The sequence below is a fragment of the Scyliorhinus canicula genome, chromosome 14 (assembly GCF_902713615.1).
Source record: "Scyliorhinus canicula chromosome 14, sScyCan1.1, whole genome shotgun sequence".
NCBI lineage: Eukaryota > Metazoa > Chordata > Chondrichthyes > Carcharhiniformes > Scyliorhinidae > Scyliorhinus > Scyliorhinus canicula.
Window position 1 is genome coordinate 92,296,700 of NC_052159.1, and position 19,962 is coordinate 92,316,661.

At 46.9% G+C, this 19,962-nt stretch overlaps 1 protein-coding gene across 6 annotated transcripts in view; it reads left to right on the forward strand.

Annotated features, from left to right (window-relative positions):
- The window catches only part of LOC119977845 (centrosomal protein of 63 kDa-like), a 249,316-nt gene that overhangs the window by 130,359 nt on the left and 98,995 nt on the right, over positions 1 to 19,962 (forward strand). For 5 of the 6 annotated variants that reach the window (XM_038819086.1, XM_038819084.1, XM_038819089.1 and 2 more), the window contains one exon: positions 12,179 to 12,322. The exons of the other annotated variant lie outside the window; for it this stretch is intronic. In XM_038819086.1, coding sequence (XP_038675014.1) covers positions 12,179 to 12,322 — 144 coding nt within the window. The remainder of the gene's footprint in view (positions 1 to 12,178; positions 12,323 to 19,962) is intronic. 6 annotated transcript variants of the gene reach the window in all.

Here is a 19,962-nt window from a genome sequence, read left to right on the forward strand (position 1 = left end):
CAAGCTGCCTCGTCTTGCGGGGCGGGTGAAGGAAAAGACGCCAATTGCGCATGCGCGGGTTGGCATTGTCCAACCTGCGCATACGCGGCTGACGTCATCGGCCACGTCAGCGGCCGTGACGCACGGGGCCGCGTTCCTAGCCCCACCCGGGGGGGCGAATCAGCACCGGAAGTGGCCGTGAAGGCTGCCGTGGGTCACGGCCTGTCCCACGGCAGCCTTTACAATTCTCCGCATTTGTGGAGGATCTCGCCCTAAGTGTTGACGCTGGTAGCAGGATTCGTGGACTTGTATGACAGCAAAACTGATGCCGCACCTGGAACGATTCAACAACCATTGAGGGGCTAGCACGTGCGCCACGTGTAACACTATCGATTCCAATGGAAAACGGTGCTGGATTTGGGTTCGGGATTGGCTCTCAGGAAGCTGACAAGCTGCAGCCGCATTTGCACACTTCACTCCCCACACATCCCAGCCAACAAGCTGGCAGCAAGACACGCGGCAATGAGATTCACCGATGCAGAACTGGAGACTTTGCCGGACACCGTGGAGGAGAGGTGGGTGACCCTGTACCCCAGGGTGGGGAGGAGGCTGCCAACCACCACTATTTGCCCGGTCTATGCGCAGAGGGCAACACCTTTACAGACCGGCCAGCTGTGCTGGAAAGAAATTCACAACCTCCTCAGGGCAGCCAGGGTGAGTAGGTAACACTGTGTCCTTGGTACTAAACCCCGTCCCCTCCCGGGGGTGGCAGAACCCTCACCCTACACCACATGCCAGTATCCATACCGGCCATCATGGCTGGGTGCCCTGGCCACTGAAGTCACCAGCTACCCACCCCCTGGGTTGCATGTGTCAGACTGTCTAATACTGTCCGTTTACTGTTTTCCCCCACCGGGAGCGGGAGAAGACTGGAGGGGGACCTCCAGACCTTCGGCCCCTCACCGCAGCAGATGAGAGGCCACTGGATGTGGTCGGCCATCCTGAGAAAAAAGCAGTCACCGGGGTGCAGGTCAGCATCAGGCGAGGATGTGAGTCCCCATGGCATGTGTGTCACCCCCCCCCCCCCCCTCCTCACCACCCTGGCCCGCGATGCAACCATGCGTCTTGTTTTGGCTCTTACAGGAGCTGCTGGTGATGGGGAAGGCCCTTTTGCATGTCCCCTGACCCCAGCCACAGCCAGAACCCCGTGTGTCAACCAGCGACGATGATGGAGCCACATAGATGGGAGCCATCGACCCGCGTCCCGAGAAACCCGGAGCTCCAGTCCGGGCTTGATACTGAATTCCCATCACAGCTGGCTCCAACACCCTCCACCATCCCAGAGACACTCACCTCGGTTGGGCACTTCAGTGAAGAGGCTCCTGGGGCACGATCTGGTGCACACCACACACATGCTCCAGTACATCAGGTGGAGGTAGGAACATCTGAGGGGACGGATGGTCAGAGGGCGCCCGACCCCAGAGACTGGCTGCCATCCAGGTGGGTTTCAGACTCCTGGAGCAGACGGTCCTATCGATTTGTGGAGATGCAGTTGCAGAGCCAGGGACTACATGAGGGGTTGTCGGCGAGCATCCAGCACCTGCAGTTGGAGGAGTCCAACCATGTGCAGCAGCAGGAGGTGGTGCCACCCAGGCCAACACCGCACGGGTGGTTTCCACAGTGGAGCCCTTGGAGCCGAAGGATTCGGCCATGGGTCAGGATGTCCAAAGCCTGGGAAAATCTGTGCAGACGGTGGCCCAGGCCCAGGACAGGGTTGCTGCCTCACAGGCAGCCATGTGCCAGAGCCACCTGAACATTGCAGCGGCGCACCTGAGCGTGGCCTAGTCACAGCGAGACATGGCTGAAAGTGTTGGCGGCATTGACCAACGGGGCACAGACCAAGAGGGAGATGGCCCAGTCCCAGAGAGAGATGGCGCAGTCACTGGCTGATGTGACACAGACCCAGAAGGTGGTGGCACAATCACAGCATGATGTGGCACAGTCCAGATGGAGGTTGTCCACTCTCTGTGCTCCATGGTCGCGAGCATGCAGACCCTGGTTCAGACAAGAGTCGAGGACTAGCAGCACCAGGTGGCGGGCGAGCCTTAGGGTATCTCCGCTCGTACCCCCATCCCATGGAGTAGCTTGGGGCCTAGCAGGCACCCCGAGGGAGGAGGAGGTGATGGGACCCGTGCCAATGACTCCTGCAGGGGTGGTGCCAGAACTCCGCATGCAGGTCCGATTCACTCAGAAGACAGTCGCCAAAGAGGACCCAGGACGGAAATCGCAGCAGGCCGCCTCCACTCCTGATGTACCATCTGTTGATCCACCTAGGCATTGTATTAGGGTGCGTAAGGCCAAACAAATAGACGGGTATAGCGATAGGGGCTAGGGCACAAACCTGTATATATCTGTTCACATTAAACACCTGTGCACAATGTTACAACCTGCCTTGGTGTCTGTCAGAACGGTGTGAGAGGTGGGGTAGGCTGGTCTGGGCTGTCCACAGTGGTATGCGGAAGGGGGCGTGCAGGCAATGGTCCAGCCACGCTCACCGCTCCAGTGCCCCCCCCCCCCCCCCCCCCCACCGTCCCCACCTCCACCTCCCCAGGGATTCAATGGGACCGTGTGATGGAATGGCCAGCTCACATGAAAGGACCACCCAGGTGGAAGGTGGGCAAGAGTCAGACGTTATCAAACGATGTGGAGCATCAGAGCTCATTGCAGAGTGGATTGTCATCATCCTCCATCCCATGGGGCAAAGCAGCTGTTAATCCCAACTCAGGGCCCGCACACCACAATGAGGAGGTAGGTATCACAAAGGGGGTTGTAGCTGGTAGGGGGTGTGGAGCTGCAATTTGGTATCTGTGCCCCTAGCCAGGGTCTTTGCATCGGTATGTGGCCTCCGGATAGGCCTCATCAGCTGTGACCGCAGTGGGTAACTTCTATCGCCCAGGCGGCAGTCCCCCCAGTTGGGGGGTGCGCCTCAAAGAGGCCAGGAACCGTTGAGTGTGCCAGGATGAAGACGTTGCGCACACTGCCCAGGTATCAGGCGCAGACGTGCATGACGCATAGCTCATGATAACAATCAGCTGCACGTTCATCATGTTGGAACACTTCTGGTTTGTGAAGATCAGCCTATACTCTGCTGGTGCTTGTAGGGCGACATGCATCCCATCGATAACCCCCTGGACCTGGGGCATCTCGGCGATTGGTGGTGAACCCCATTGCCCGGGCATCCTGGTGGGCTTGGTCCACATTGAAATAGATGTATTGTGCTGACAGGATATATAGGGCCCCATATGGCCATATGGCTGTTGGCACACTGTAGAACAGGGGCCAAGGTGGGTGGCCAGTGGGGTGTGCAGCAAGATGGCCGCCTTGCAGGCTGCTGCAATGCCGGTCCATGCCAGGACACCGCCCCAGGTCTCAGGAGGGGGTTGAAGTCACCACAGCGCCGCCGCCCCCCCCCCCCCCCCCCCCCCCCCTAAGCAGCCCGACCAGGGTCAGGACCAGAAGCCCACAGTCACACCTCAGCATGTTCTAACTCGTCCCTCTCCCTCATCAGCCACAGCCCCTGATTCCTTGATGTTTTTTAAAAGCACAAGTGAATCTTGCCATAGGGAATTCCCCCCTCCTCCTAGTGGAGGCGGAGCATCAGGAAGGTACCGGAGAATACCGGGTCAAGCCCACTAATTATATGCAAACGGCATTTACTGTACATACGGAGTGGAACATATTGACGCCACTGGTGAAGCACAGGCGAATAGCGATTTGTTGTTAACCCGGTGCACGCCAGAATTTCGGCATCAAAACCAATTCTCCGCCCAATCGCCTTTCCCGATTTTGGCACGGTCAACGGAGAATCCCGCTCAATTCTTTGTTCAGATGTGGAGGGAGGAGGGAGGGAGGATTGTATGCTGAAGTTTGGCCCACATTGGACAGACCTCTGGGGCCAAGCTGAGATGAAATAAAATAAAGTTGTAAATGTCTTCTACCTCCTTCATAATATTAAAAAAACTTGTTGATAAAAGCCAATTCAATACATTTAAATACCCTCAAGTGCTTAATCCCAGAAAAAAACAAACATTTGTATTTTTATAGCCTTACACCAAGGACACCTAATCCCTTAATAAACTATTTGAAGTGCCAATCAAACTGAATTTACAGCTGTCCACTGTGATAATGATCAGTGTTTGGAAGCAGTCAAGCAGTGATAATATTATAATGACTGACCTTAGCCTTTCTATTTTTGCCCATTGACCAATTTTCAATATATTAACCCGAATGCCATGTGCTCTAATTTTGTGTATGAACTACTTTTGTGAGACCTGATCAAAAACCTTTTGAAAACCCAAAAACACCACTGGTTCTTCCTTATTTCACAAAGCCATATAGACTCTACCCAATCCTGCCATTATTTTTTGAGTGTCCAGTTATCACACCCTTTGTAATACATCCCTTCCTGCTGATATCAGGTTATCAGATCTATAGTTCCCCATCTTCTCTCTCCCTTTTGTCTTAAATCGGGGGGTTATATTTGCTACCTTCCAATCTGCAGGAATGATTAAGAATCAATGGAATTTTGGGAGATGACCAGCAATGCTTCCATGGTCTCTACAGCCACTTCTTTTAATATTCTGGATTTAGATCATCAGGTCCTGGGGATTTACCAAATTATAGTGCATTAATTTGTCTTTTTTACGAATACCAATTTCTCGCGGTTCTCCATTCTTGCTAGTTCTTTGGTCCTCCAGTATTTCGAGGAGTTTATTTGTAATTGAAGACACCAAATATTTGTTTTGTTCCTCTGTTTTTGCTCCCTAATAAATTCTCCTGTCTCTGTCTCTAATGGCCCATATTGGTCTTTCCTAATCTTTTCTTTCTATATACTTACAGAAGCTTTTACAATCCATTTTTATATTTTTCATTCATTCACTATCATTCTATTATCCCTTTCTTTATTAAATTCTTGGTCCTCTATTGCTGAATTCTAACATGCTCCCAATCCTCAGGCTTATTTTTAACAACTTTATAAGCCTCCTCCTTCGATTTAATATAATCTTTAACTTCTCTTGTTAGCCATGAATGAATCACCCTTCCTGTTGGTGTTTGTGTCTCAAAGGAATGTATGTTTTTTGTAAACTGTGTATTAAGGGGGCAATTTTCAGCCTACATTAGCCATCAGCGAGATTGGCAACATGGGAAAAAACCTCGCGAAAATCGAAAAAAGTGATTCTCTCCAGTGAGATCATGTTTTCTGATTTTTGTTTTTGGCAGGAACCTAATTTTAGTACATTTTAATATATTTACCGAGCTCCCTGCAACATGATTCCCTCCTCACTGAATATTCATACCTTGCCATAGGTTTACAACAGGTTCTAAAAATGTGGACCAGTCAAGGGGGCGAGGGACATGTCCTTCCAATGCCTCCTGACAGTGCCAACCTGTGCCAGTGCCAGGAGGAACCCTGTGCTGAGACCCATTAGTTCACTTTATGTTCATTAAGGGAGAGGAGTCCCTGAAGTTGATATTTGTGCTGGTGGGTGGGGTTGGGAAGGCGTGAGAACTCCGATGGTGGTGATTGGTGGGGGCGGTAAGAACCTCAAAGGTGGTGGGGTGAGGTGGTGAGAACCCCGATGGTGGGAGGTGGGTGAGAACCTTGATGCTGATGCTAGTGAGGCGGGGGGGGGGTGGGGGGAGAATCTTGCTGCTGATGTGGGTATGGGGTGTAGACCTCCCAATGTTTATGCCTTTTTAAGGAGTGTCCCAATCTCTGTGGAGTCAGCCTTGCAAACTCTATCAGGCCCACCCCATACACCTAGCACAAAGGAAGATATGGTGGTTGGAGGTCAGTTATCCTAGCTTCAGGACATCACTGCAGGAATTCCTCAGAGTAGTGTCCTCGGCCCAACCATCTTCAGCTGATTCAATCACCTTACTTCCTTCCACCATAAGGTCAGAAGTGGGGATGGTTGTATTTTGGCTGACTAAGTGCCAGGCAATTGCCATCTCCAACAAGAGAGGATCTAACTATCGCCCCTTAACATTCAATGACATTACTCTGGCTGAATCCCGTACTAGCAACAATCTGGAGGTTACCATTGACAAGAAACTGAACTGAATTAGCCATAAATACTGTGGCTACAAGAGTAGATGAGTAACTCATCTCCTGTCTCAGCAACACCTTTCCACAATTTATAAGGCACAAATCAGGAGTGTGATGGAATATCTCCCCTTGCCTGGATGAGTGCAGCTCCAACAACAATCAAGGAGCTTGACAGCATACAAAGCAAAGCAGCCCGCTTGATTGGCACTCCATCCACAAATATTCACTCACTCCACCGCCAACACACAGTAGTAGCAGCAGTGCGCAGCATCTACAAGATGCACTGCAGGAACTCACCGAGGCTCCTCAGGCAGCATTTTCCAAACCCATTACCACTACCATCTAGAAGGACAAGGGTAGCAGATACATAGGAATACCACCACCTGGAAATTCTCCTCAAAGGCACTCACCAAATTGACTTGGAACTAGATTGTCATCCCTTCACTATCACTGGGTCAAAATCCTGGAATTCTTTCCTTAATAGCACCCAATGTACCTATACCACATGGACTGTAGCTATTCAAGAAGGCACCTCAACACCACCTTCTTAAGAGCAATTAGGGATGGGCAATGAATACAGGCCTAACCAGTGTAATCCACATCCCCTGAATGAATAAATAAAAGCATCACGACTGACCAAGATTGCCAATTCCTGACAGATGCAAACACCACATTGCGAGGTGAAATAACCAACAAGAAAAAAAAGCCCACGTGACCTCTCCTTCAGCAATTCACCTGCAGCTGCTCATGAAAGTATTGACATGAATAAGCATCACACAGTTTTTACACAGGCCAAGTCCCACATCCACTGAAGCTATCCTCCAGCTGTGGTGAATCACAGTAGCGTAATTCACACTGTTATTACATATGTTGTACTATGTCTGTGTAAGCTCGGCACACGGGCAGTTGCGTGGCTCTGCCCCTAGGGGGGAGATGTACTGGGAGTGTACGGGAGTTTGTACTGGGCTCCACCCTTGGTTCCGCCCATGGCTCCTCCCACCAACTGGTTGTATAAAGCTTGGCAGTCTGAGCCTGCCTGCCAGTTCATCTAGAGTTCATCTCCTCGCAGGCAGGCTCCGTTGTGAGATTATTAAAACCACTGTTCACTTCCAACCATGTGTCGTGTGAATTGATGGTCACATCACCATCATGTTATGTGGCATTATTATCGTGCAAAATTGGATAGATTGTTAACCAATCTAGCAGCTCGAACCTGGACATCCATGAGATACTGTGGGCGCGATTCTCCCAAAACGGGAGAAATCGTAAAGCTGCCGTAAAACCCGGGCGGGTTTTACGGCAGCGCGCCCCTTCCCGACCGGGGACCGATTCTGGTCCCCGGTCGGGGCTAGCAGCCCGACGCCGTAAGCTCCGGCAAGACGGGCTTAACGAAAATCGTTAAGCACGCTTGCCGGAGTTAGCGCCGGCTGACGCGTCATATGACGTCAGCCGCGCATGCGCAGTTTGGAAGACTCCAACCCGCGCATGCGCGGGTGACGTCATCGCGTTTTTGCGCGAAACCCGCGCATGCGCGGGCCGGGTTGCCCCTCAGCCGCCCCGCGAATGGATACTGCGGGGCGACGGAAGGACAAGTAGTGCGCGGGCATCGGGCCCGCTGCCCGCGATCGGTGCCCACCGATCGCGGGCCCATGGCACCCTTGGCACGGCCGTGGTACGGCCGTGCCAATCGGTGCCATGGTTATTAATAGCGAGTTTGTGACGCCGTTTTTACGAACGGCAAGACCAGGTGTGTTTGCCGTTCGTAAAAACGGCGGAAAGGGCTGGGACTTCGGCCCATCTAACAGCTGAGAATCGCTGCCGGCCGTAAAAAAACGGCGGCAGCGATTCGGGTCGGGACTTCGGCGGGGGGGGGGGGGGGGGGGAGAATAGCGGGAGGGCGGCAAATATGTCGGGAAGGCCCTCCCGCTATTCTCCCACCCGTCGTGGGGGGCGGAGAATTTCGCCCTGTGGGCTTTCAGCAACAGCAGAATTGTATGACATCATAGAATCATGGAATTTAAAGTGCAGAAAGAGGCCATTCGGCCCATCGAGTCTGCACCAGCCCTTGGATAGAGCACCCTACTTAAGCTCCACCCTATCCCAGTAACCCCACCTAACCTTATTGGACACTGAGAACAATTTTTCATGTCCAATCCACCTAACCTGAACATCTTTGGACTGGGGGGAAACTGGAGCACCCGGAGGAAATTCATGGACACGGGGAGAAAGTGCAGACTCTGTACAGACAGTGACCCAAGCTGGGAATTGAACCTGCAGCTGTGAAGCAACTGTGCTACCCACTGTGCTACCATGCTGCCCCATCTGGGACCCAAACTGCCCCAACGTCGAAGTTTCCGACATGTACGTCGTTGCCGGAAGCGAATGTGTGAGCCAGCGGGCGGCAACCTGCATCGATCTCAGACTGGTCCTGGTTCTGGCGGACCCTTCCACCTAGATTGGGGATGACCAAGCTTGGGTGAGTGTGGAGTCGGCGGCCTATCAAGAGCTCTGCTGGTGCAACGCACGACCTGGCATGCAGTGTCGTGTGATTTTTAAGAAAAGGAAACCCATCAGGCGAGTGGGCCAGGTTCCAGCTGTCAGCTTCTTCATGTTCAGCTTAAACGTTTGGACTGCTCTCTCGATCAGTCTGTTTGAAGCCGGGTGGTAAGGAGCTGTCCTCACATGTCGAAACCCATTGGCGGAGGCCAATTCAGTGAACTCCGCACTTGTAAACGCTGTGCCATTATACTGAGTGTGCTGAAAATCTGGTGTAGTTTTTCCACAGTGGCCGAGGCGGTTGTCTCCTGCATTTGCACCACCTCCAGCCAATTAGAGTAAGCGTCTACCAGGAGGAAGAACATGGCCCCCTTTGAAAGCGGCCACAAGCTCAACATGAACACGGGCCCAAAATCTTCGGGGCCATTCCCAAGGGTGGAGCGAGACTGCCAGGGATAATCCTTGGTGCGACTGACATTGGGGCATCGCTGGGCTACTCCGTTCAATGTCTGCATTGATGCCAGACCACCAGACGTAGCTCGGGGCAAGCAACTTCGAAGTGCTCCCCCACCAAGGCTACCAGGGAGGTGAACGAGCAGATGTCCGGAGGATTAGGCTTTTTATAATACTATATGTGGGCCGCCTACTGCTGTCAGTAAGGTAACAGTGTGGCGCTCATCGACAATAATCGCGTTAGTACGGAAGAAGTACTACATCCTCTTGATGTCCTGTCCCCAGTCATCCGTACCTGCATTGAATGGCTCTAACTTCCCAATGTGCGGCACGGTGATGGCTTCCAGTGGGGCCTGACAAGACCTACATAAGGTGGACTGGTCGTGTAACAACCGGCGTCGATGGCAGCTCCACTGAATCTTTGTCACCTATGTTGAAACCGAGGTAAGCAGTCACGCATAAACTGTAGATTAGAAAAACACAAAGTGGTTTATTAGTAGTCGCAGTCAAACACCACCACTCCTCAGAGGGTCTCCTTCACCGACCTGCACCCAGGTCAGCATTGGTATGTTAGAGGGGCTACTCTTATTAAGGGGAAGCCCTGCCCCGTTACTGGGGAAGTTTGTATCCCCCAGAGGGCAAAGGAAACCTGATGGTTCCTGTCCCGTGACCTCCGCTGGTGTTATAATCGGATCCCACAACCAACGAGACAGCTCAAAGTTCTCCAGTCCTCCTTGTTTGCATGAATCAAATAACCGATTAAACATATTTGAAAGATGCCATTCCACCAATATCCCCCTCCTCAATGATGAGGGAGCTCAGAAATTGTTGCAAAGGACAGGAGTGAAGGCTTTGCCACCAAAATTACTCAGTGGATGATACAGGTTGGCCTTTCCAGCATCACAGAGTCCAGTCTTCAGCTAATTCAATTCACTCAATTTGATTTCAAAAAACAGCTGAATGTACTGGATACAGGAAAGATTATGGGCCCTGATAAAATTCCGGCACTGGTGCTGGTGTTCAGTGCTCCAGAACAAGCTGTACCGCTAGCTGAAGCTATCCCGTGCATTTACAATGCTGGCATCTACCTGGCAATATGGAAATTTGGCCAGGCATTTTGTGTCCACAAAAGCAGGACAAGTCCAATCCAACCAAGTTCTATCCCATCAGTCTACTCCTAATCATCAATATTGTGATGGGAGGGGCAGCACGGTGGCGCAGTGGTTGGCATTGCTGTCTCACAGTACCCAGGTCCGAGGTTTGATCCTGGCCCTAGGTCACTGTCCGTGTGGAGTTTGCACATTCTCCTGTTTGCGTCGGTTTCGTCCCCCACAACCCAAAGATGTGCAAGGTAGATGGACTGGCCACGCTAAATGCCCCTTAATTGGAAAAAATGAATTGGGTACTCTAAATTTTAAAAAATAAATAATAATGATGGGGGGTGTAATTGGCAGTGCTATCGAGCAGCAATTACTCAGATGAGTGGTTAAGATTTGTATTATGTGGACGTGGAGATTTGCAAAGGGTGACTTGGAGTGCTGCTGCCTCAATGGTGGATAAATCAGAAATCAAATTACCACAAATTATTACAAAATCAAAAAATTGTAGATATTGGAAATTTGGAAACATAGAAACTGCTGGAAATGCTCAACAGTCAGGCATCATCTACGGGGAGAAATGATTCTGATGAAAGGCCATCAAACTGCTAACAGATGCTGCCAGGCCTACGTATTTCCAGCATTTTCTTATTTCATTTACCAACTATTAATATTTGCAGCTTGAAATAAATCTTGGCACAGTTCAGTAGAGTTGAAAGCTCAAACTTACATTGGATCACAATCAATTGAAACCTTAGATATTAAATTATATCATTAATTTGGCAGAACATTGTTGTTGCTGTTTGATCTGGTGACTGACTCTTTTTGCAGTTCTGTTGTCTTAATTCATTAAGCATTCATGTAAAATTTGTTGAGGTAACTTATTTTCAATAGGAGCAATTGTTTCAGAAAAACTGTAATCCCACTGCATTTTGAATAGGGAAGCCCAGTTGTACACACTGGTAAGTAAATGAGAACATCACATTTTTACAGTAACATTTCCTGTCTATTTTGTTTTTCATGATTAAGCCAGAATGTTAATGTAGATCCTTTAATGAGAAACTAATATCCGTGTTATGCAACTTGTGGAGCAAAATTGACAGAGAACCTGTTTTGATGCTTGTGTTAAGAAAGCAGTTGTTCATATTTCAGCTGTAAAGAATAATATTGTAAAATGAAAATAAGAAACTTGATTATTTTCACAGGAGTTGCAAAATGCAAACCCAGAATCTATTTGAGGGAATTCATTTACCGGTAGTTGTAACAAATGTTTTGTTAGGAATCTTAACAATGAAATCTGTGTGATATATTTTAATAATGAAAGAATGGAATATTGTATTGCAGAATAACAATAGATCAGTATTCTCGATCCTTTTTAAATTAAAAGGCTTTCAATTAATTACTTTTGAAATTTATGAGATTGCAAGACTTGCCATGAGTTCCTTTAAAATAACCATAGTGTTGGAAAAGCTTGCACATTCTTCAACTGTATAACTTAGATGTTTTTGGGAAGATTGGGCTTTAGACATGATGAAAGTACTGTTTTTCAGCTGAAAAGTTGAATGAAGCCTCTTCTACCCTCAAAGGTAGAAGATCCTATGACAGTATTTTAAAGAACAAGGGATTCCTACAGATTTCCTGGCCAATCTTCATTTCTCAGCCAACACTAGGAAAAACAGATTATCTGGTCATTATAATACAACAGTCTGTGGGATCTTGCTGTATTCAAATTGCTTGTCACATTTCTTAAATTACAACACTGATTATACTTTTAATAATAATAATCGCTTATTGTCACAAGTAGGCTTCAATTACATTACTGCAAAAAGCCCCTAGTCGCCACATTCCGGCGCCTGTTCTGGGAGGCCGGTACGGGAATTGAACCCGCGCTGCTGGCCTTGTTCTGCATTACAAGCCAGCTATTTAGCCCACTGTGCTAAACCAGCCCCTAAATACTGCGTCACCTGTAAAACACTTTGAAACGCACTGTATGAATGCAAGATTTTTCTTTATAATTTACTGATTTTGACATATTTTTCTATAGGCTATTGGAACAAAGTTCACCAATTTTGGTAACTGGCAAACTAGCTAATCTTGAAGTGGAATATAAAAGCTCTTTGAAACACCTTCAGGAAAGCAGTAAAAATGAAGCAATTCTGCAGTCCGAGATCATGAGGTTAAATGCAGAGTAGGTAAAATGTTGTGACTGAACTAATTCAAAATATAATCCTGGACAGAATAAAATATTTAAAATATTTTGTGTCCCTCTGAACGTTGATTGCTCTTGAGAAGGTAGTGAGCTGCTGCCTTAAGCACTGCAATCCATCTGATGTAGGTACACCCATTGTGCTGTTAGGGAGGAAGTTCCATGATTTTGACCCAGTAACAATGATGGAATGGCAACATAGTTCCTGCTGTATTATTGGTTCTTAGCTCAAGAATACCAAACACTATGACAATGGTTGATTATCTAAGCTAAGGGTTCTTTGTTGGAAAATGACGGGATTCCAGGAGAGCTCTTCATTTTCATGTGATCTGCTGATCAGTATTGCTGCAACTACTATATCACATGTTGACTTGCATTGCTACCTATGATGATGTGTACCATAGGTGTATACCAAACTATTTACATATCTATCAGTCTGTTGATCAGTATATTGAACTACATTTGCTACAAAGCAATATTAGAACATTTCCTTCGTCTTTAATTGTACAAGTTATAAGTGAGATACATAATGGAATAGGATCATTGTGAGCAGTATTTACACATGTATTAACTCACATATAAATTGTTGAATTCTCTTCAAAATGTATAGGTGGTCAATGATGACTTGACCTGATCTCATAACGGTGAAGCTTTGCTGAATTATAGAATTGTCAATTATTTTCTCTTGACTCGTATGTATGGATTGACAATTATATTGCGCTTGAGTGTGGAGCATGTCATCACTCAACTTAATTCAGAGTTTGAATGTGCACTCGTTCTTAACGATACTGGAAAGTTAAGCATGCTGCAGTTGGATACCTCTCTCAACTGCCATCTATTCCTCTGCAGCATCACTCCATTTGTGGTGGTTATCTTATTTAACCATGGCTCATTACACATCTTTGACACCTCCGCAGGGAACCATGTCGCCTCTTGCGGGTGGATCACTCTGACCTTCTGCCCCTGTGCATAGGAGGCAACTTCACACCCGCATGTTAGTCATGTGTGATTTGCATTTTCTCTTACCATTTATAATCATTTTTCTTGGGCTGACAATGAAATGAAATGAAATGAAAATCGCTTATTGTCACGAGCAGGCTTCAATGAAGTTACTGTGAAAAGCCCCTAGTCGCCACATTTCGGCGCCTGTTCAGGTTAGGCTGGTACGGGAATTGAACCGTGCTGCTGGCCTGCCTTGGTCTGCTTTAAAAGCCAGCAATTTAGCCCAGTGTGCTAAAGAGTTGTCCTGATTTTGCCTTCTGAACATAATCTCTGTTGGGGATAGTAATTCCTTTTCTGGTGGTATTGTTTGTTGGTGCAACATTGCTATTTGAATATCTCGACTGGCCTCCTTACATATAAAGATTATTGAATTTACAGTCACACCTTCCTTTCTGCAGTCAATTTGATCGTGCATAATACAGGGTTGGCAAGTGGGTTTACAGCCCGCTTTGAACACGCCTTGTAAGGGCTTACCACTGTACTGTGGACCATTGCCCATCCATTCTGGGGAAACAAAAAGACTGAAAATTGCACTCATCATGTTTGCCTCTGATGTATGTGATGTATCACTCAGTTGATGAATGATAGTAAATTTGGAAAAGTAGTTGGTAATAAGTAAGTCATCACCTCTGATGGTAAACAAGGCAGAAGCTATTCTTTTTTTAAAATGTTTTTTATTGGCTTTTTGAACAAAGTATGTTTCCAGTTATGTACACAGAATAAAAAATATATATATAGAAGAGAAGAAAACACAAAAAAACTGGCAGGGTATTATGCACTAGCTCAACAACAGCAACTCTGTACAGTTGGCAATATTATTTTCACATAAGTAGGCACCTGTTTGTGGGGGGGAGGGGGAAACTGGGGAGGTACATATACATTTGGGAGGCGGAGAAACCCTTACATTAATTATGACCAATACAGAGAGGGCAATATGCGAATGGATCCGGGGTTGGTGCTGTTACTTGCCTCAGAAGCTATTCTTTACCGTGGATGTGATGGAGCATCATGAGGATGGTGCAGTCCTTTGTGTTGACTTTTGTTGTCTTGACATGCGCCGCACATCCTCACAGCTCATTCGATGTCATCATAGAATTATAGAATTTACAGTGCAGAAGGAGGCCATTCGGCCCATCGAGTCTGCACCGGCTCTTGGAAAGAGCACCCTACCCAAGGTCAACACCTCCACCTTATCCCCATAACCCAGTAACCCCACCCAACACTAAGGGCAATTTTGGACACTAAGGGCAATTTATCATGGCCAATCCACCTAACCTGCACATCTTTGGACTGTGGGAGGAAACCGGAGGACCCGGAGGAAACCCACACACACACGGGGAGGATGTGCAGACTCCGCACAGACAGTAACCCAACCCGGAATCGAACCTGGGACCCTGGAGCTGTGAAGCAATTGTGCTAACCACTATGCTACCGTGCTGCCCGAACATTGATCCCTGGGCAATAAACTGCCTCATGCGCAAGTTGTTTTGTTCTTTCAATGCTCATGTGATCTTGATGTAACTGAGTAAGGGCATCTTGATAAAGCACTTCTGGTATCAATAATTTTCTGCCTGTGAAAATGACTCGACTTGAAATGCCAATTTCATCACAGTAGAGTGAAAGGTTCTGAGGTCTGTGGGAGTTTCATTATCTGGCCATCCACTGGTGATAATCTGTGATAATGACCTGAGGGGGAAATCTCTGGAAGACTCTCTCTGCAGCTTCTCACATTTGTCTGGTCCATATCGTGGTAGGTCAAAATTATACACGTCTAATTCCACTTCTACTTTGTCTACTTGGACATCCAATGGTATGTCTCCCATCTTCCTGGGGTTGCTTAAGCCTGTTTAATGTGTCTGACGTAATCAGGTATTTTTGTTGCAGGCCTAGGGCCACACTTGTCTTGACCATCTAGCATTGGTGCTTTGCTGGTCTCATAAATTATGATCCAGACCTTTATTGCAGGCTGGTAGTCCTGCTATCACTGGTCCATTAATGTCAACAATGTAGAAGACCAAGCAGAACCTCCATATATACACTTCAATGTCAAAACGCTCACACAATAGATTGGCAAATCATTATATGCACTGAGTCCAGCATTTTGGCTGTAACATAGACTCCCATTTTGTCAGTTACATGTTTTGAGTATCTGCAGCGGTAAAATGTTGGCCACAGGCCACTGTGTTTGTCTCAGCGCCTTATTCACCATCCATTTCTCTGCCATCCTTGTGAACATGTCTGTGCTTGTACTGGTATTTGGTGAACTCTTTCTTATTCTTGCCACTATGCAACATCTGCTTTTTGTAGTCCTGTGGCCTGTGACAGTTCCCTCACTGCCAGACACTCTACACAATCTTCTTCAGTGTCCCTTTAGACCACACACCTTGCAGGAATCTCTAAATGCAGGACAGTTGTGAGACTGATGGATTAGACTGCATTTACGGCACACCTTGCCCTTCCTGGCTCCCTCAACCATGGTTGTTGCGGCTCCAAGCATTTGTAGATATTGACTATGTTACAACCCCATCGAAGACCATGGACTGTGCACCATCCAGTTTCCCGTGGCAATCATTGAGTATGGACTCCCCGGTAAACAGTGCGTGGTTTCCCCTTAACAAGAGGGAACCTCACTGTGTAAAGATCCTGACCTGGGTACAGATCGGGGAAGGTAACCATTCAGGGTGAGGTGTGTTAGTTATGTGTATCTAATAATAATAATCTTTATTAGTGTCACAAGTAGGCTTACATTACACTACAATGAAGTTACTGTGAAAATTCCCTCGTCATCACACTCCGGCGCCTGTTCGGGTACACTGAGTGAGAATTCAGAATGTCCAATTCACGTAACAGCATGTGTTTTGGGACTTGTGGAGGAAACTGGAGCACCCGGAGAAAACCCACGCAGACATGAGGAGAACATGCAGACTCCATACAGACAGTGACCCAAGACGGGAATTGAACCTGGGACCCTGATGCTGTGAAACAACAGTGCTATCCACTGTGCTATCGTGCCGCCCATGTAAATCAACCAGAGTTCATTTTATCCTACCGTGCGTTCTTGTGTATCTCTTTGTTGGGTTCTACAGCCTGCCCTCAAATATTGTCTTATATTGTCTGCCATCTTTATGTAGATGGTTAATGTTATTTCTCTTTTTCATATGAAGCAGATCCTTTCGGAATGCCACCATTTGAGTTGATGCGATTACCAGTTCTATTGTTTTTTTAAATTTAAACAAATTTTTGTTTTCTTCAAATGAGCAATATTGTTCCTAGCGATGGTACAAATGGACAATAAATGAGGGAAAATTTTGTCGCAATTTTTTTTGTTGTCCTTTAAAACACAGAGAATTCTGCAAGTGAAAAATCGCAAACTTTGTCTTTGTCCCAACAACTACTAATGAACTGGTCAATAGTTTCTTCGTGCTGTTGTCCATTAGCCATTAGTTCAAGTTGGTGTTAACTCTTAACCGATTCTCCAGCATTGTCCAGAGTTTAGGTGGGTCTTTCTGGTCTGCTTCTGACAGTCCAGAAGTAATTATGTGATTAAGATGTTCATTTCCATTAGCTATTTTTAACTTCATTGCTTGCTTGTCTAGCTCTGCAACTGCTAGTTCTAAGAAGCAGAGCTCCATGCACTATCTAAACAATTTGAATTGGTTAAGCCTATGCAGAGTATTCTGACCCATAACGAGAGATTTTGTTGTTGCACCATTGAAACTTCTTGCTTCTCAAGAATTCCCTTTCCCAAGACTTTCCCTTTAAATTACATTTCCTCGATGGAAAAAAGCAAAAAAGTACAAGTCTACTGTGCCTGCATCACTGAACCTCTGCCACACCCTGAGCTTTCAGCCTCTGCCTGGGGATACTTGCCAAGAAGCTCTTTTCAGTGGGGAAAATTCATGACGTTCAATGGCTTTGCAGTCTCACAGTTCCAATTCAGATAGACTTTCCAACTCAGTTCATTTCTTCTTCCAGCTTCTTTCATGTGCCAGTGTTATCCTAGGCTTTATGGGATTTCTTGTTGCCCAATGGTATCAATTTGTGATCACTGCCACTAAATGTGAGTCATTGGCACCAGGTTCTTCACCATTGTTACTATGTTGCGGATCGCTGCCACCATGTTATGTTATTGACAATTTCCCTGCATCAACTGCTCTTGTTCTTCAGGTGGGAGATGCCACAGGTTTGGAAGGCACTGTTGAAGGAACCTTGGTGAAATACTGCAGTGCATCTTGTGAATGGTACATACTGCTGCCATTATGTTTCGGTCGTAGAGAGAAGGAATGTTTATGGTGGTGGAAGGGATGCTAATTGTTTTGTACAGGATTGTGTTAAGCTTCTTCAGCAATTTTGGAGCTGCATTGATCTAGTCAAATGGAGAGTATTCCTTAGACTCCTGACTTGTGTCTTGCTGATGGGGTTTTGGAGAGCCAGGAGGCGGGTTACCCACCACAGAATTCCCAGACTCTGACTTGCTCTTGTAGCTGGAGTATTTACTGTTTCTGTGCTCCCACTTGTAAAAGGATCAAGAATAAGAGTGCATAGATTTAAGTGACGTGCAAAAGAAGTCAATGTGATGTGAGAAAATACTTTATCACACAGCGAGTAGTTTGGGCTTGGAATACACTGCCTGGAGGAGTGGTCAAAGCAGTTTCAGTTGAGGCATTCAAGACAACATTAGGTGATTATGTGAATAGAAATGATGTGCAAGGGTACGGGAACTGGCAGGAGGATGGCACTACGTCATAATGCTCATTTGAACAACTGGTGTAAGACACGATGGGCCAGATTACCACCTCCTAGTCATAACAATCCTGTGATTCAATATCTGAGGAATCACAAATGGTACTGAACATTATGCAATCATTAGCGAACATCCCAATTTCTGACCTTATGATGGAGGGTAAGTTATTGATGTAGCAGCTGAAGATGATTGGGCCTAGGACACTACCCTGAGGATCTCTGCAGCAATGGCCTAGGACTGCGATGATTTGTCTTCAACAGCCACAATTTTGTTCTTTTGTGCAACATATAACTTCACCAGTGGAGAGTTTCCCCCCTCATTCCCATTGACTTCAGTTTTCCTGGAGATCCTTGATGCTGCATTTGGACAAATACTGTCAGTGACTAGCACGTTATCAAGGTAAACCATTTCCTTGGGAATTCCCTGGAGGAGATTTTCCATCATGCGTTGGAAGATATTGCAGGCTGTAACGATGCCAAATGCAGTCTGGAATACTGGAGGAGGCCTTTGTTTTGTTGTAACAAATTTCTGAGACTCCTCATCAAACATTAGTTGTAAGTAGGCATGACTGAGGTCTAATTTTGAATAGGTGAGTCCCCATGCCAGCTTGGTGTAGAGGTCTTCAATTCAGGGAATCGAATACCGATCGACCTGGGCAGCTTGATTTATTGTCAGTTTATAATTCCCTCAAATCTTTATCGACCGATCAGGTTTTAAAGACAGAGGTTATCAGCGTGCCCATTCTGAAAACATAATTGGCTTGATTGTTACCAGCTAGTACTAGATCTGATTCAACTTTGGTGGGGGGGGGGGGGGGGGGGGGGGGGGGGGGGGTAGTTGCCATAAGAGTTTCAGACACAAGGCTCTAATATTTACAGGGAGGTAGTGAAGTTGGACACAAAATCGAAAGCAGCTGAAGAACACAGCAAGGTTGGAAATACAGAGGTCCTGCTGAACTTAACCAAAGGCCTCAGTGAAACATTTAGCTCCTCTTCCCACCAGCAGTCAACCAAATGCACAACATAACCAATGGGCCTCAGCACAGAACCTTTGGCTATATTCTGCCTTAAAAAGGGCAATGGGCAGATGCACAGTGTGCTGGAGATACGTTGCATATAATTATCTCTCTAACCCTATTCTTACAGCTCTCTCCAGCACATTTTGGGTGAGGGGGAAAGGTTCATCACTGGGGCTCAAGTATGTACCATTCTAAGGAATTTGTGCTTCCGTGGCACAATGACAAAATGACAGTCACAGCTATCTACACTTATCAATTTTGATGGACAGAAGTGTGACTCCAACCAGTGAAGCTTTTTCGACCTGGTTCCTACTGACCTGAATTTTGTGTTGTCCCTTTAATGACACACTTAGTCAACTACTACCTTGTTTGTTTTTAAATTCATTTATGGGAAGTGGGCATCGCTTGTTAGGCCAGCATTTATTGCCCATCCCAAGACAAGGGATGTACTTCTGAGGCTGTATAAAGCTCTGGTCAGACCCTGTTTGGAATACTGTGAGCAGATTTGGGCCCCGAATCTAAGAAAAGATGTGCTGGCCTTGGAAAGGGTCCAGAGGAGGTTCACAAGAATGATCCCTGGAATGAAGAACTTGTCGTATGAGGAACGGTTGAGAACTCTGGGTCTGTACTCGTTGGAGTTTAGAAGATTGAGGGGGGATCTTATTGAAACTTATAGGATACTGCGAGGCCTGGATAGTGTGGACATGGAGATGATGTTTCCACTTGTAGGAAAAACTAGAAGCAGATGACACAGTCGCAGACTAAAGGGACGATCCTTTGAAACAGAGATGAGGAATTTCTTCAGCCAGAGGGTGGTGAATCTGTGGAACTCTTTGCCGCAGAAGGCCAAATCACTGA